The 19,231-nt window shown below is 40.5% G+C and overlaps 1 protein-coding gene across 2 annotated transcripts in view; it reads right to left on the bottom strand.

Annotated features, from left to right (window-relative positions):
• THADA (THADA armadillo repeat containing) overlaps positions 1–19,231 on the bottom strand; it is a 191,766-nt gene that overhangs the window by 69,383 nt on the left and 103,152 nt on the right. For both annotated transcript variants that reach the window (XR_013540295.1, XM_072989544.2), the window contains exon 29: positions 6,119–6,287. Coding sequence is in view for 1 of the 2 variants with exons in the window: in XM_072989544.2 (XP_072845645.2) it covers positions 6,119–6,287 (169 nt within the window). In the remaining variant the exon portion in view is untranslated. The remainder of the gene's footprint in view (positions 1–6,118; positions 6,288–19,231) is intronic.

Genomic DNA, 19,231 nt, shown 5'->3' with positions numbered 1-19,231 from the left:
AAAAACATAGTATAATTTACTTAATTGTTACTGTTAATAAAGAACAAGAGTTACACAGGATTGTGAAGTCACATAGGCAGCCACTGGAAATATGAGCAAGTTGCCGTTCAGTATTTAAGGCTTCAGCAGTCACTGCCCCGGAATTTTAAAGCATATAGTGGAGTCTCGCAAGACGAATTTAATTCGTTCCGCGGTTAATGTTGTCTTGTGAAAAATGTGTCTTGCGAAACACGTTTTCCCACAGGAATGCACTGAAATCTAATTAATGCATTCCTATGGGCAAAAAAAGTCAGAACAAAGTCATTGCGTCAGGGCATTATCAGCAAAAGGAAACTCTACCATGCCTGCCACAGTGGCATCAAACTACCAACTTCATCACACAGACAATTACCACAAGCAGCAGTCTGACTAACTCAAAGCATCAGGGCCCAGAGCAGTTGTGTGCTAAGCACAGCAGCAAAATAACCAGCAGAGAGCCAACAGGAAGAAAGGTTTCTGTTAGGGCATGGCCAAGTCAATGTATCTCAATCAGAAGACTCAGGACTAATTAAAATAAACAGAATATATTCCAGTTTTATTTGTAAATAGGGCAAGTCAACCATATTTGAGTGTGTCGTTCTTGCTTAAAGGACCAACATCTAGAATAGTATCCGAACATGGCCATATAAAGATTGTGATTAAAATTTCATCACAAGGACAAAGGATATACATGACAGTTATTATTTTTATTTAGGTGAATGTTTTCCTCCCCACTTAACACTAATATTCTTCTTCCCAACTTCAAAGAAAAGCTTATCTTGGTTGATAAAAACTGAAGTTAGAAAAAGAGCAGCTGCAAGGAAGTTGCAATGAAAAACATTTAATTATACTGGTTTTACCGCTTTGATCTCTAGGTATTTTAACGTCCATTCATGATATCAGCCTTTAGAAATCAGCTATGAAGCAGTACATTTTAAATGCTGCTGCCAAATCAAATAAGAGAAGCAGTGCATAATCAGCAATATATTTATTCCAAATTGAAAAGGCTGTTAACACAGAACTTTGCTGTATGAGTTATAGGTTGGAATGCATATTGTATAAAGGATGATGACAGAAGATGTCCAAGATGTGGAGCCCTCCAACAAAATGCTGGTTGTCCTTGTCTCCCAATAGTCCAGTTACTAACATAACATTACACCCAAGTTTATGAAGACTCAAAATTCTAGGTTCCATAATTCAAAAACGGAAGTGCAAAATCTATTGAAGACAGTCTCCTAAGATGTTCTCCTAGTTGCAAAATCATCAAGGTAAAGGTAAAGGTTCCCCTCGACAATTGTCCAGTTATGTCCGATTCTAGGGGGCAGTGCTGATCCCCATTTCCAAGCCATGGAGCCAGCATTTGTCCGTAGACAGTTTCTGTGGTCATGTGGCCAGCGCGACTAAACACGGAACGCCATTACCTTCCCACTGTAGTGGTACCTCTTTATCTACTCGCATTTTTACATGCTTTCAAACTGCTAGGTTGGCAGGAGCTGGGACAAGCAACAGGAGCTCACTCCGTCGCATGGATTCGAACTGCTGATCTTTCGACCTTGCAGCCAGAGGCTTTGCGTTTTAACCCACAGCGCCACCACGTCCCTACAAAAGCCATCAAAGCAAAGAATTAATTCATGATGTACTTTGCTATCATATTCTTGCAGCACCTCATGGTGCAGTGGTTAAAACTGTAGAACTGTGTTTCCCCAAAAATAAGACAAGGTCTTATATTATTTTTTGCTCCAAAAAACACATTAGGGGATGCTTATTCTCAGGGGATGCTTTATTTTTTTCATATACAATCTACATTTATTCAAATACAGTCATGTCATCTTCTTCTGGTTGCTGCACAGTGGTAGAGGGCGGGCTTTCACTGAACTAGGGCTTATTTTTTGGGTAGGGCTTATATTACAAGCATCCTGAAAAATCATACTAGGGCTTATTTTCAGGGAAATGGGGTATTGCAGCCAAAGCTTGTGGTCAGCATTCAATCCCAGCAGATTCTGGCAGCCAGCTCAAGGTTGACTCAGCCTTCCATCCTTCCAAGCTTGGTAAAATAAGTACCCAGCTAACTGTAGGGGCAGTGTGAAGCCCATATAATTAAATCGCAAACTGCCCAGAGAGTTCTTTAAGCACTATGGGGCTGTCTGTAAGAAGCACACTTTGCTTTTAGCTTTGCTGTGTAGAATTTTGCACTGGATGTTCAACTGACAGTGACTTCAAACAGATTTTTTTACATTAAGGATTTCCCTTTTTGAATTCTGTTTGATTCATGCCAATTTTTGTATATTTAATTTCCACCATGAGTATTTTATAGAAACACAGGATATAAGCGCCATCAAGCCTGAAAGAGTCAACCTCTCTTCTCTGAATATTAATTAGCAAAGTCAATGATGGGGTTTCTAGTTGAATATCACTCCACTGATTCTTGGTAATTTCATTTCAACTTGCTCACTCCATGCTCCTTCCAAAGAAAAGCAACACCCACATTCCTGACAGACGTTTAGTGAATGCAAGTAGATTTCTTAAGCCTTTCTCAGCAATACAGGGAAGCCAACATCTTCAGAAAGTTCTACTGTCCATACATTACTACCTGACTAATAGGATTCTCATTAAACCATCTGACAGGACTGTCACCAGAGAAGGAGGCTGTGCATTCATTTACCCAATTGTTGCTGGAGGTCTAAACAAAAACACCCTAACACTTTTTGAGAAACAATGTATCCAAAAAAGGGGATGTGATTTCTTTTGTTTTACGACTTGAACTAGCAAGGTGCTCAGCAAATGTGGGAAATGCTTGTGTAAATATGGCCTAGGATCAAACAAAGGATTCCATAAAGAACAGGGTACAAGAAGTAGGTACAGTGGTGCCTCGCTTAACGAGTGCACCATTTAACGACGAATCTGCATAGCGACACATTTTTTGTGATCGCTAATGTGATCGCATTGTGATGTTTTAATAGGCTAAACATCGCATTGCTATGATCGGTAAGCGTTTCGCTTACCGATCTTCGCATTGTGATGTTTAGAAAACAGCTGATCGGCGGTTCCAAAATGGCCGCCGGATCAACAAAATGGCCGCCCACAGCATTTTCGCGCCGATTCCTCGCTTACCGAGGTGGCGAAAATGGCGGCCCTATGGAGGATTCCCGCTTAGCGGTGAGTTTTTCCCCAATGGGAATGCATTAAACTGAGTTTAATACATTCCTATGGGTTCCCCCCCCCCTGCATAGCGACGAATCCGGATAGCGACGTTAATCCTGGAACGGATTAACGTCGCTATGTGGGCCACCACTGTAATTGTAGTCTGTCTGAAAGTCTTTCTGAAATACTGCACTTTTGCAAACCTGGGGCCTTACCAAGCCTGGAGATCGGGTTTCCTCCTATTGTGGTTATTGCAATGTTTAGCAACTGTTTGTCACTTTCTGAATGTTAGTGATATAGCATATGAGTGCCCCTCAAAATTAGTCTATCTTTAAAAACTCAAACTGACCAAAAGCCACCACATATGCATGTCGGTTTAGCCAGGGTAACGGCAAAACTGATTGCCAAGCCAGTCCGATTTGATGAAGGAGCATAAAATACATAAATAGCCGTATGCTAGCACTAGGAATTATAAACTTAATGATTATTATGCCTTTAAAGTGCCCACCAAAATCTTTTATAGATTATTCTGGAGAATCCAATACTTGCCACTTGAAGACAGGAAGGTGGGTCAGCCTTCTACCTATTTTACTCATCCTTTGTTTGCATTAAGAACAAAACCTCCCTTTTCCTTTCAGAATAATTATCAAACCACAAAAGCACTGAAAAAGAATATCTTTATGGTTTGTAATTACCACTAACACGTTTATTCGATTTAATGAGCTCACTAAAAGATGAACTATAATCAAATATGTTCTCCTCATTAATTAGTGTAGCGTAAGACATCATCTAACAAGTTTTTACAAATCTTACGTTAAAAGCTCATTCTTAAGGGCTTTAGCCAAACATTCTATCTTTTGTAATTCATTCTTAAAATAGAACAGTTTACAAACCTCAATTACATTAGCAAAATTGTTGTAGAAAACTAAGTCTTGCCCTTCTGCTCCTATTCTCTGCCGAATATATTCCAAAATAGTTGCCATAATGGCTTCCTCCGATGTCCGGCGGAAATCTCCGAAGGCAAGAAGGCAGGGACAAAAGGTGGGAAATTCGAATTTCCAGACTTTTTCTCCCTGCCTGTTTGCCTTCCAAAGACTTTCACTCAGACATTGGAGGAAGCCCTTTGAGAGTTTCGAAGGCTCCCTGCGGCCGCGGCTGCAAGGTGGGGGTGTCTCTGGATGCCTTCCATTGCTTCTCTGCCTGGAAAGCATCCGGAGGTCCCCCACCTCCGCCAGTGGGAGCTGCACCGCGCTGGGCAACCCAAGCCATGCTCGGACTCCTGGGAGTCCAAGCATGGCTGGGGTTGCCTGGTGCGGCTACCGGCGGTGGCGGCAGGGTGGGGGACCTCCAGATGCCTTCCAGGCAGAGAAGCAATGGAAGGCATCCGGACATCCCCTACCCTGCTGCCGCTGGGAGCCGAGCCGCACCCGGCTATCCCAGCCGTGGTTGGACTCCCGGGAGTCCGAGCATGGCTGGAGTTGACCAGCGTGGTGTGGCTCCAGCGGCGGCGGACCTCCGGATGCCATCCAGGCAGAGAAGCAATGGAAGGCATCCGGAGAACCTCTACCCACCCTGCTGCCGCCGCCACTGGAAGCCGTGACGCGCCGGGCAACCCCAGCCATGCTTGGACGCCCAGGAGTCCGAGCATGGCTTGGGTTGCCCAGCGCAGTTCGGCTTCCAGCAGTGGCGGTGGCAGCAGGGGACCTCCGAATGCCTTGCAGGGCTTGCGGAGGCATAACCTACAGCCTACGGACTGGGAAGGGGAGGCTGGGAAAGCACCAAATTTGAATTGGGCGCTTTCCCCGCCTCCCCCTTCTGGTCCATAGGTCGATTCTCCGGCCGCAAGTCAAAGTAAAATTTTGCGGCAGTCTCTCTGTTTTAAAAAAGAAAGTCAAAAAGCAAAAATCCAAAAAGCAAAAAAATTTAAAAATAAACACGCTAAAAATATATGCAGTACAATACAATACAGTACCAGGCATTCCAAAGTCTCTTTCCGAACCCACACTCTCTAACCGCTGGGGCAAAAGAGCTACAGAGAAGCAGCCTCTTTGCTGACTGACGGTTAACTGAAAGCAGTTCAAATTTCCCGCTTTCCCCGCCTTTTTTTCCATTCGTAACTCGAAGCGCCGGTCACAACTCAAAGCAAAATTTTGGGGCCGGAGCTGCTCATAAGTCAAATTGATCTTATGTCGGAACATTTGTAAGTCAAGGCACCACTGTACTTAGAAACTGTTTCATTGTGATGCAACAAGTTGATGTTTGAACTGTTTTACCGCACAGCTCTTGCTTGTTAACAAATTCAGCAATACAACTACAAGTACAAAGCCTACAGTCTTAGTTATGTCACTACATTTGTTTTCCTAATTAACACTTCAGTTTAGCAACCAATCAATACACAACACACTAATTAAAAAGACACAAATAATGAATATCTGCATGGTACGTGGAGAGAGCAGCTTTTCCATCATGAGTAAATCTTAACAGAATTTAAAAGGTATTAAATTAGAGAAGTCTCCCTGAAGCAAAAAAGAAAAGGTTACTTCTGCTATATTTCTTATTCATACAATGCCATTTCTCCTGCAGAAGAATATTTACGTTCAAAATGTTTGGGGGCTATTTGGAGACCAACCTACAAATATATGTAAAATAATATCCCAAAATCTAAGACCATAGAAATCCTAGTAACTTATTCACACCCAGTCATTCAGGTCGGTATGGTTTATAGACCATGAGTCATCTAGGGATTTAACCAATGATCTGTTCAAGCTCTACTGACAAGGGTTGGGGACTGTACTTGGAACCTTTTGTATGCTAACCACATGCTTCATCAATAAGCACTTCTTCCACACATCTACAGTTTGCTGGGCATTTTCCCCATATCTTGAGAAACTGAGAATAAACTATCTTGTAAACTGTTCTAAATCTGTTGCCTTAACTGACACTAGCATTATGCACTCACTTGTAGCAGTGTTCCATGAACAGCATTCTGTCGTATACAAGGATCAGTGTAATCTGGAAGACCAGCCATCAAAGATGACACCATCTGGGGCACCAGGTTTGTCATAATAAAGGGAACAAGAGCTCGGCCAGCCAGGTCACGTGAGCGATACACAGGAGAGTGACCACATCTAGGAGCAGGACGAGAAAGAAAAAAAAGAGAGAATTTGTTAGCTTTCACTCAAGAGCATTTTAAAAACAGATAATTCGAATAAAGAAGTTTCTTCTCAGTGTATTCGCAAAGACTTTCATGGCCAGGATCTAATGGTTGTTGTGGGTTTTTCGGGCTCTTTGGCCGTGTTCTGAAGGTTGTTCTTCCTAATGTTTCGCCAGTCTCTGTGGCCGGCATCTTCAGAGGACAGGAGACTGGTGAAACATTAGGAAGAACAACCTTCAGAACATGGCCAAAGAGCCTGAAAAAACAACAACAACCATTTCTTCTCAGTCTTTATAAACGTAAATACACCACTGTGGAGATTACAGATAAAAGTGCACAGGGATGGTTTAGCTCATGTACAATTATGGGACTGTAATGAGAGTTCTACATGGGGAAAAAAGTGTTTATTCATACTTCCTGTTTTCATCATTTTGTCATAGTTTATAGATTAGGAGGGAGATCAAGGCATTAAGAATGTCAGCAGATCAGGGGATGTATGGCAACGGGAAGCAGACATAATGTACCTCTGAGCATTTCCTGTAAAACCAGAGATAGGTTTGACAATGGCCAAAATCCAACAATCCTCCTAAACTGTGACCCTTATATTAAAGCATGAGTGAGTAACAAATACCACTTGCAATCCACTCTATTTTTTTTTCAGCCCTCAGATCCTGCTACCAAAAATAAACTATTGGTTAAAAACAAGAACTGTGATCCTCTGAACCACCAGGGAGTACGGTTCTTTAAGGTGAGGTCTATTGTCTTCCTTTTTTTAAAAAAAATAGATGCTTGTGTTCTTAAAACCAGTGACTTCAGTCACTTGTAGATTAGGGAGGAAATGGACAAACACGTTTTCAATAAGAGAGCGACTCGCAGGGACTGGAATCTGGATCTGCATAAGTTGTTTATCATCCGTTTCAGAAGGCCAGAGGCCAGTCTTGAAATTATATATGTACTTTGCTTTGTCAACTCAACCTGGAACTTCCAGGGGAATGATTATCACTGTGGGGAAAAAGCAAAGGGATGATGCTGTAGACACAGCTTCCTCATTTGATGAGTTTGAGTCCACAGCCTGAGAGCCAGAGGCGAGCTTTACCTCTGTCCTTCACAGAGTACTGTCTCTTGGACAGGACAGAAGGCAGATACCAACTGTCCCACACCACTAACTCTTCCTGGTACATAGCAACGATAATCTGTTCTGGATAAATCATCGCTATCTGGAAACGTCGCTATACGGGGCAAAAAACCCCATAGGAACACATTAAACTCCGTTTAATGCTTTCCTATGGGGGATAAACTCACCACTAAGCGGGAATCCTCCATAGGGCTGCCATTTTCGCCACCTCGGTAAGTGAGGAATCGGTGCGGAAACACTGCGGGTGGCCATTTTCTTGATCCGGCAGCCATTTTAGACTCGCCGATCAGCTGTTCTAAAACATCGCAATGCGAAGATCGGTAAGCGAAATGTTTACCGATCATCGCAATGCGATGTTTACCCTATTTAAACATCGCAATGCGATCACAAAAGCGATTGCAAAAAACGCGTCGCTATGCGGATTCGTTGTTAAACGATGCGCTCGTTAAGCGAGGCACCACTGTGTTTGGGAAATCACTAGATGCTAATGACTGCTTATATTTCTTATCACATGCCAAGTTGGTGCATGGTGACAAACACATGCGTACATAGCCAACAAGGAACCGCATGTTTTGATATAAAGGGATTGGGGGGGGGGAGAGAGATTTGTGAGTGACTGGCAGCTCTTTTGTATGGCAAGAGTTGAAATATGAGACCTGCCACTTCTAAGTTGATTCCAATTTGGAATTTGCTTTAATTAAGGAAAACTGGCCAGTGGATTATGGGACATTTCTGTTTGTTCTGCACCACTCACAGTTCTGTAATACCTATCATGATAAAGACTTCTGCTTAGTCAAAAGCTAGCTTTTCTTTGTGAGATTTTAATGTTCTAATCAGCGCATCACCCACCCTTGTCTTCAAAGTTGCAATTTCTTAGTGGCAATTCGTTGCTGCAAATTATACTATTCATGACATTGGGAATAACCAACATGATTCTGGACATTCTGTGCAAAAGAACACGTACGTTTTCCTGGTATCTACATAACTACACAGTAAAAATTGTTCAATTGCTTCAGTTCTAACACTGTATTCCTACAAGTTACAAAGTCTACAGTCCCAGCGTAGAAAACCACAGTATAGTTTGCATTGGAAAGAAACTGAAATTAAGTTATTGAGCTAAAGAATACAATATGGGTTATATTATGATATGCAATGTGCTACTTTGCTATAGTCTAATTACCTTTTCCAAATTAATTTGCTGGCTTATATATTCAGGATAAAAACGTTTAAAACTGCCTTTCTAGCAGTAGGAAAACTAGCAATTAGAAGAATTTAAGTTACCACAACATAGTGCAAAATAATTTGTCTGTAAGTGCTCCCATGTTTTGTACTACATCATTATTTAAACCGAACAAATTCTTGTGTAAGTGTTTCTTTTCAAATACAATTAACCCTGACATGGTTGCAGATGTTTAGTTTCTAATTAGCAGTAACTGTACACTTCAGAATGCCCCTCTTTCTGTTCACAACCTTTTACAAATGATGATTTCCCAAAGGAATCTGGCTTCCATTCAGGAGGAAAGAATGGAAAATGGGAACACTGCCAGTATTTGTGACTGCCAGATATTTTGTGAAAAGGTACTTTCCAAGAACATGATTCAGAGGGGGGTTTTCACATTCAACTCTAGAGCTGCATTCCATTTTATTTAATTGCATTAGTTTCATTTTAGGAACATAATCAAATACAGATTATAGCTTAAATAGCTTGATTTATTTGCCTTGTTGAAGGAAAATTTAAACAGAAGCATAAGCATTTAGAAACTCATGATAATGGCAAATAAAATATGTGCATGTATGCATGAAGACAATGCAATATACTGAAGCCAAACTAAAATAATACCAAATGAACAATTTTATATTGAAAACACAGATATGCCATATATGTCTCATGAAACATTAGGTTTAGAAAATGCCAGGATGGCAGTTATACCAGAAAAGGGAAATTGTCAACTCTCAGCAGCAAATTGGCACTTATTAACAAATCCCCTCAGGATTCCTCATTGTTCACCTTTTCCCCTCTAATAGCATCATTATGCAAACAGATTTCAGCCAATGTTTCTCTATGAGTACATACTGAGAAATAAGGAAACTGTACACATCTTCATTACTTATCCCCATGGATCTTTTTCCTCATGGAAAACTGGCTTTAAGGATGAGTTTTTTCTAACAATCTAAATTATTATATCAAGAGAAAAAAATACTATTTAATGTTCCCCTACTTTCACAAAGATAGAATGCCATTCTTTAAAAATAGGGAGCTACTCTATCATTCCACCAAAAAGAAATGCCATCCTGGATATTCAATTCTTTTTTTTAAAAAAAACCCTCCAGTTTATGAATGTGGAATATTGTGCTTCTGTATCCATGATTCAAAAATCCAGGAAATGGCCTGATAATGCTGCACAGTATCATGTGTGCACTGCCAGCGGGGAAAAAGATGTCACGCTTTACACAGCAAAGAGCAGCCTGAATTTTAACAACACTAATGGCCAGGGCTTGAAAATTTTTAGAATGTCTCACAGTCAGGCAAAAATGTCACCAGTCAGCATGACCGGACTTTAGCCTTGCAATTTATTGGGATTGGGAATCACTGATTTATACCCTCATACTTGGGTTGTTTTATTACCTGCATGCCTGTGGGGTCATGTATTTTGAATGCCTTTCTTTTGAATGTCTCCAGCAAAAATAAAACTGAAAGCAAAAGTACCCGGCCACGATTCCCTCTCACTCCACGATGTGTCTTTGTTTGGTTGAAATTGGGAGCAGGGAATCTCCATATTTTCCAGCATGGGACTAGTCTACAGTACATTCTCCTGCAGAGCTATATCTCTATGTACTGTACTGCTCAAGATCTCTTCTCATGAGAAGAGGGCAGTTTTCTTTCTGCAAGTCAGGGGGGACGGATTGCAGAATTAGAGAGAGAGAAACAGGTGGAGGGGAAGGAGGCAGGAGGGGGGAGCTGTGACTCATTGAGCAGCATTTTTCACTCGTCACAGATGAGTGGAAGACTGCATTTTTCAAGCCCTGCTAATGGCAGCAGTTGATATGGTCTACATCACTGGTTCTTAACCTTGGGTTACTCAGGAGTTTTGGACTGCAACTCCCAGAAGCCTTCACCACCAGCTGTCCTGACTGGGGTTTCTGGGAGTTGCAGTTCAAAAGCATCCAAGTAACAAAGGTTAAGAACCACTGGTCTACAACATAGTCTCTTGTGCTTACTACATTTTATACTTCTCAAAAAAAAAAAAAAAAAAAACAGCCATAACAATTGCTTTGCGTTGGGATGAAAAGTGGATAAGTGGAAAAAAGTCAGCTTCTGGGATTTTTCTTTGCTTTCTATCATTTTGTGAAATAAAGCTATATCGGACCCAAAGCTCTATGAACACATTGTATGCATGGTTTCCCAAATATGTCCTCTTGCTTCTTAAAATAAAAAGGGACAGCTGGAAGTTGACAAAGATTGTTAAGTAGAAAGGATAGCAATGGCATCGAGACTTCTTGTAAACTTCCACAAAAGAGGAAGTAAAAACAAATGTTAGTAAAAACATTTGCCTTGCCTGGAAGGATCATATACCACCACTACAATTTGCTTTAGTAATATTATTAGTGAGTTTCTTGACTAGCTTATTGTGGTCATTCTGAATAAATTCTGCTCCATTCTCTGATTAGCAATTATTAGACAAATTCACAAAATCATAACTCTGCTTGATACTGTTCATTTCAAAGCCAAAACCAACTAACCAACAAATGCAGTATGGGGGCCCAGACTTCAACTTTGTAGTGAAAATCTCTACTGAAGTAAGAGGAAAGGGGTAGAAATTTTATTTCCTTCCCAGCCAAAATTTCAACACTTTATTGCTACTGTATGTCACTCAACCATTACCTGATGTCAGTTAAGTTTACCCAGCACACATTTATTGAATAAAAATGGAAAGAGAAAGGCACTGAAACACAATGTAGTCCACCAGATGTAAACAAGCCATAAAACTCCAGGCTGGGGTGCCAGTTCTTGCTTCCTTCTGATTGAAATCACAAAGAAGTCCTTACAATACTGTATCTGATTCTGAGTTCCTGTCTATAAAAAATACCATTTCCTCCTGGCAGTTCACAATAAACATGGGAAATCATCTGAGTTGTCAAATAAAGTTGCCCAAGACTAAAAAGTGCTGGTGGCAATAAGCTGTGTTTGCACATACCCTAAAATGAAACATGGTTGTTTCAAGTTAAAAAATAAACAGTGTGCCAGCAATAAGTCTGGATTTAACAAGGACAGTTACAATGAAATCACTGTACTCTTTTTTCTCACTTACATTTGAGTTGTGCGTTTTTTTCCCCTTCAGATTAATCTGCATGGATTTGTCTTTCGATAACGTATAAACAAAGCAAAATATACAAGCTGTATCATGCAACAGCTGGAAAATCTTGGGCAAAACTATAAATTTTATTATTTGAATACGTATCCTTAGTGTTTGGACTCTGAGTGTTCAATATTTGCATAGTCGGAGTGAACTTTAAAACTGTGACACGCCTAACCATTACAAAAACTAAGCTATATCTTTCCTGTAATCCTGGCAAACATGAGGAATGTTTTTGCTGAAGGAAAAACAGTTTCTTGTTTTTCCTTTATACTTCCGTTCTTGGGGAGTCTAATTAGAGACAGATATACCCTCGTGAGTGTTTCAGTATGGTTGAAATGTACTCAGTTTGCAAGAATTTCCATAACAATTCTTCTCTACGTGCTGCAGATTCATAGTGTAATAAGGCACATAGTACCTATTTACAATTTATGCATGACATTTATCTTGTTCATTCCAAATTCTGTATTTATAATTTAGGTATATTCATGCAGAATATATTCTCATCAGCATTAGCAAAAACAAGAATATGGAAATTAGTTTATGCCATACAGGTAATGATAACAGGCAATTACTGAGTATCTGTATCTTGTTAATATGATTCCACAAGAAAGGGCAAGTGCAATACAGCAGTGGTTCTTAACCTTTTTGAAAGAAACGCCCCCTTGAGCCATTGAGGAAGTTATCATCACCCCCCTCCCTGAGGTGATGATATCTTACCTACCTACCTACCTACCTACCTACCTACCTACCTACCTACCTACCTACCTACCTACCTACCTACCTAGTCTCCTTCCCCACCCGGGTGCGAGGCAGCGCTTCACGGGGCGAGGGTGAGAACCCAAGAGACCCTTTCCTTCTACCCAATCCACACTCAGTGCTCCCCTAAAGGAGAAAGGTAAGACGTGGCAGGTAGAAAGAGCTGGATCATCTGGCGGCAGCAGAAGCACCGGATCTACTGCCAGCACTGCAGCTGCAGTCGCCTTCACAGGTTTGGCTCACTCCAGCGCCCCCCTACCGCCCCCATTCTGTTCTTTCACCCCCACACCGCCCCTTTTCATTCTACCGCCCCCCTGAAAAATGAAATCGCCCCCCTGGGGGGCATTATTGCCCACGTTAAGAACCACTGCAATACAGGATCCAAAAAAATTATGTGACTACTCTCACATGTCATGGGATTCTAAAAAGCAGTCCTGTCATACAGTGTAGCAATCTATTTTTTTGAAACAGAGTGCAATTTGTAATACAGTGGACCCTTGACTTACAGACGGCTTGACTTACAGACCTTTTGAGTTACAGACTTCTCTGGCTGCAAAATTTAGGTTTGACTTGCAGACTGAGATTTGACTTACAGACCAGAAAAAAACCAAAATGGAACAAAAACGGCCTGTTACGGGATTAATCAGTTTTCAATGCACTGTAGGTCAATGGAGACTTGACTTACAGACTTTTTGACTTGAGAACTGCCTTCCAATACGGATTAAGTTCTCAAGTCAAGACCCCACTGTACAGGATTGGGGTTTGTTGTAGAAATGTGGCAAGGGATAGAATCACATTTCTCACTGGACTAGAACAGCAGAAACTGGCAGCAATTGAGAACTGCTCACACCCTGAGTTTGATCCCAGCAGAATTCAAGTTAGCACGGCTCTTTGGCCGTGTTCTGTTAGTCAGAACATGGCCAAAGAGCCCGAAAAACCCACAATCACCATCAGAATTCAAGTTGTTGGCCCAAAGCGTGCTGCTTATATACCACCCCACAGCACTTAATGCAGTCTCTAGGTAATGTACATTTTATTCATGAAGGTTTTCACAACGGGGATCTAATGGTTATTGTGGGTTTTTCGGGCTCTTTGGCCATGTTCTGAAAGTTTGTTCTTCCTAATGTTTCGCCAGTCTCTGTGACCGGCATCTGAAAGTTCTGGGCCAGAGCACAGAGAGCTATCCTCTGAAGATGTCGACCACAGAGACTGGCGAAATGTTAGGAAGAACAACTTTCAGAACCCGCTCAGAGAGCCCGAAAAACTCAGAACAACCATAATGTACATTTTATTCTTGCAGGCCCCAGACAGCTGGGTACTCAATTTACCAACTTTAGAAAAATGGCTGAGCCAAGGTCAACTGAGCCTTCATCTTTCAAAGGTCAATACTAGCTCATTGGGGGGCAAAGTGTTGTTTGCATAATTATGAAGCTTGCATAATTATATAGTCAATTTTGCAGTTCTCAGACCTTGTTTGTCTACAGAGCCATATATTTGCTATACAAGGAGACAAATAACAGAACTTTTCAGCTCCAATTCTGTATTCCGGTCCTCAGCTGCTTTTTGTCCTGGTATGAAAGAATGTTGGAAATTCTTAGATGCCCCATTAAAACATCCAAGATTACATTCAGTAGTTTCCTTAGGTGGTATAGTCAAACTTTAAAAAATATTTGAGGAGGAACAAACCCTTAAATTTTTTTATTTAAATTTTTCAAAAATCCTGAAATCCACATGCATGATTTATGCCTCATAAGGCTGATGACATCAATTGCCATGGCAATTTTTTAAAAAAATTAAACATTTCCAATTCCTTTCCCCAGAGGTTCTAAGGCTCCCTTAAGATTCTCTTCATTGGGGAGAAGTCATTGGGAGTCGCAAGATGGAGAGGGGAGTCTTCAGTTACTGAAAATCATCACTGCTGTTAAAATCATTCAGCAGCAATGATTTTCAGAAACAAGGGACAGTACTTTCATGACATAAGTTAATGCAATAAGATTTCTGCCATTATGTGTTTGCTATTGAAAACACAAAAATGCACAATACAGTGTTGCTTAATTATAGATAATCACTATTTGGCTGGTGATTATGGCTGTCTTAAAACGGTAAAGTACCTGGTCATTCACCTTTACAAGCAAGTACCTTTACAAATATCAATAAGTGATAATAACTAAAACATTCCCTTTCTGATATGATGCAAAATCAGTCTGAACATTTGTTAAAATAAAATACTTTTCAAAAAAACAGTATTGACCTTCTATAACAAATAAAAACAAATAAAATAAAAAATCTGTATTCTATTAAGGACACATTTCGGAGGAAGTTCACATTAAATAATGTTTTGGGGATAATGGTTTCGATTGTGGTTGCAATGAAATCCACCCTAGTTAGAACTTTCAGAAACCAGTTAGTTTCCAGCATTCCATGCATAATGAATGTCACTAATTTGTATAATATGCTACTAGAATACTTTTGACATCCTTCAAAGCATTCAAAGTAATGTAAAAAAAATTCATTGAGAAAGAAAGCACAATTATACTTTGAAATATATGTTTGTGTAAAAGAAATTGTGATGACTAAGAGGGAATATCGATCTGCTTCATACAGAGCCAATCCAGACCAAATGAAGGGCTTTGCTATCTATGATATTTTTAACTGAACATGCTACAGGTTAAAACTTTACATGAATGAAAAACACATATTCTACTACTGGTCTGTGGGTCTTGCCACTGTATATGTTGACAGATACAAGTATTTTAACTTAAACTTTGAGCTGCAGTATAATCAAACTACTGACTGTTACTCTAACTACAGAAACAAGGCACTTGAAGCAATTTTTAATCATTATTTGTACATACTAATCTTCCAGCAGTATAGAATGTCTGACTACTAGGGGATTCACCTTCTAATCCTCTGGCTCTTTCAGAAACATAGCACTTAGGAAGGTCAATATATGGCTACGATTCCACTGAAAGCTACACACAATGTCATGCTGTTATCATTAGAAGATGCTGCAGATCTGATAGTCTTTTTTGGTACCTTTATTAAAAATAAAACTACAGTTGTGTTCAAAATTATTCAACCCCCAATGCTGTAAAGGGGTTTAGGGACTATAGTGTACATTTGGAATTGTATTCAGAATGAAATCCTACAAGGACGTTTTAAAGAACCAAATGCAACTAAAATAACATCAATTGTTTATGTAACACAGTAGTAAATGTTTCTTTTGTGGTTTCTTCATTGCCACAATTATTCAACCCCTTAAAGACTACCACTCTGAAGAAGAGAGGGTCATTCAGGTGTTTTCGATCAGGTATTGAAAACACCTGTGGATGTCACCGAGCACCAATCAAGCATAATAAGCACCAATTAGGCAGCTTTAAAATGACTGTGATACTCAGCTCCTTCTAGACATTTACTGGTGTGGTTACAAACATGGTGAAGTCAAGAGAATGGTCCAGGAAGACAAGAGAAGAAGTGATTTGTCTTCACATGAAGGGCAATGGCTATAAGAAGATTGCAAAGAAGTTAAACATACCAAGAGACACCATAGGAAGCATCATTCACAAATTCAAGGCAAAGGGCACTGTTGAAATGCTACCTGGTTGTGGAAGAAAGAAGATGCTGACTTCGACTGCTGTGCGCTACCTAAAGCGTAGAGTGGTGAAAAGTCCCCGTGTGACTGCTGAGGAACTGAAAAAAGATTTGTCAGATGTGGGTATAGAAGTTTCAGCTCAGACAATAAGGCGCACACTGCGTAATGAAGGTCTCCATGCCAGAACCCCCAGGCGCACCCCCTTGCTGTCTCCCAAGAATAAGAAGAGTCAACTGCAGTATGCCAAAAGTCATGTGGGCAAACCATAAAAGTTGTGGGATAGTGATGAAACAAAATTAGAACTGTTTGGGCCCATGGATCAACGCTATGTTTGGAGGAGGAAGAACAAGGCATATGACGAAAAGAACACCTTGCCTACTGTGAAGCACGGCGGAGGGTCAATAATGCTTTGGGGCTGTTTTGCTTCTGCAGGTACAGGGAAGCTTCAGCGTGTACAAGGTACCATGAATTCTCTTCAGTACCAGGAGATATTGGATGAAAATGTGATGCAGTCCGTCACACACCTGAGGCTTGGGAGACGTTGGACCTTTCAACAGGACAATGATCCCAAGCATACCTCCAAGTCCACTAGAGCATGGTTGCAGAGGAAAGGCTGGAACATTTTGGAGTGGCCATCGCAGTCACCAGACTTAAATCCGATTGAGAACCTCTGGTGGGACTTAAAGAAAGCAGTTGCAGTGCGCAAGCCTAAGAATTTGACTGAACTGGAGGCTTTTGCCCATGAAGAATGGGTGAAGATACCCGTAGATCGCTGCAAGACACTTGTGTCAAGCTATGCTTCACGTTTAAAAGCTGTTATAACTGTAAAAGGATGTTGTACTAAGTACTAAGATTGAATGTCACTTGGGGGTTGAATAAAAACTAATAATGATGTGAGCACAGAAAAGACATTTGTGGTTATTTCATTATAAACTTAAGGTTATATTTCTCTGACCTACAAGTGCCTCTTTCATGTAAATGTAAGCAAGATGACTGAATGATCAAAATCAATGTCAAAATGGCCAAAACATTCAATTTCAGTGGGGGTTAAATAATTTTGAACACAACTGTATAAAAAATTCTGAACAAATAACTAAGCTAGTTTGTTGCACCAGAACTGACATAAAATCCTGTGTTGAATTTTTATTTATTTATTTATTTATTTATTTGATTTTTACCCCGCCCCTCTAGACCATGTCTACTCGGGGCGGCTTACAAAATAAAACATGAACTATATGTTTAATACACCATGCATTTCATATCATTAGACAATAAACTTATCGGCAACCATTCCTGTATAATACAAGGAGTATCTCAAGATAATGAAAAGCACTTCTGTATGTGAAAAGAAAACCAGAAATATCCCTTACAACACAACACATTTTAACATCCAGTCTGGACCATTGCTGCATCAGAAGACAACACAATATTTATGTCAACAATAAAAAAAAGGAACTATTTACAATGTGGTGGAAGCTATGTTACAGTTAAAAATCATACAGCATGCACTAACAAGCAAGCATAGAATTGAACATAATGGAGCATGAAACTGAAAGCACAAAAGCATAGCTCTAGATTTAAATTCTGTTGATTCAATTGAATTAATCTAATTGCAACTTGGAGCTGAGGCTTCAATACTTCAGCCATCTCATGAGAAGAGAAGACTCCCTGGAAAGACCCTGAATTTAGGAAAGTGTGAAGGAAAGAGGAGAAGGGGACGACAGAGGACGAGATGGTTGGACAGTGTCACCGAAGCAACCAACATGAATTTGACTTACATATAAGGCCCTAAACGGTTTAGGACCCCGATACTTGGCGGAACGCCTGCTCCCACCTAGATCTACTCGGATCACCCGCACGAGCCAGGAGATGAGGCTGAGGAGCCTAACGCCGAGGGAGGTCCGGAAGGAAAGGACACGAAACCGGGCCTTCTCGGCGGTGGCTCCTCGCCTCTGGAATAAACTTCCTCTGGTTATTCGTGCGGCCCCTATGCTGGGCACCTTTAAGAGTAAACTAAAAACATGGTTGTATGTTCAGGCCTTCCCTCCTATCAATATTTAATTCTTTCTTTATTTTTTCTTTCATTTATTATTTGTTTTATTATTGTATATGTTATGGACTGTTTGTAAAATTCTTATGTTTTCGTATACACCTTATTGGAAGCCGCCCAGAGTGGTCGACCAGACCAGATGGGCGGGATATAAATCAAATAAATAAATAAATAAATAAATAAAATAAACTTAAGCGTAGTAAGTCACAAGTAAAGTAGGCCCATTTGAATCTAGAGAAATTTATGCAGTGGCTGATTCACCAAGTCCCCAGTGAGTCAACAGGCGTAGTCTAGTGCAACATAGTCCAATAAACAACAGAATTTCAGTCTGGCTTTACTAAACTAGAAAACAGTGGTCCGTTCTGCTCAATGGGCCTTCATAGTTATAACAGCAGGAACTCTGGGAAAACTCAAAAAATCAGCTGTAGGAAAGAAACTGCCAAGTGGCCAATCAATTTATTTATTTTATTTATTTATTTAATTTATACCCCGCCCATCTGGTCTTCCGACCACTCTGGGCGGCTCAAGGGTCAGTTACATCAATAGCATGTCTGGGACCCTGCCTGCCAACCACCAGCTAATTACCTGCAGGTGCCGGCTAAATGCCCTTGTCTTAAATGCTATTGCATAATGCTTGCCAGTAAGAAGACAGGATCCCTTGGTTAATGCCCAGCAAAAACAGCCAACTGGCATTTGCTGTGTGACTTCTCCAGCTATTACTCTGGTTTTGTAAGCATTAGCAGAGGTTCTCTGGTGGAACTCTGAAATGAGCTTCATTCTGGATCCCAGATACATCTAAAATTCGAGAAGGGAAAAGGATCTTGAAGCAAAAGGACCCTTCTTCCCAAAACTGGCCCGTAAGAGCTTTTCTGTCCCTTCACACTTTCATCAATTTATTAAACATTGCAAGGGGTAGAGGTTAACTGTGCGCTCCCTTTTTCCACATGTGATTGACAAGGAAAGAAGGGAACTATGCAAGAGCCAGCAGCTTGTTCTAATAATACTTTTTTTTATATATATATTCTGC

This window comes from Pogona vitticeps, chromosome 1 (genome assembly GCF_051106095.1).
Source record: "Pogona vitticeps strain Pit_001003342236 chromosome 1, PviZW2.1, whole genome shotgun sequence".
In the NCBI taxonomy this organism is placed as follows: domain Eukaryota; kingdom Metazoa; phylum Chordata; class Lepidosauria; order Squamata; family Agamidae; genus Pogona; species Pogona vitticeps.
Note: the sequence above shows the minus strand (reverse complement) of the source record. Positions and strands in the feature narration are given on the sequence as shown.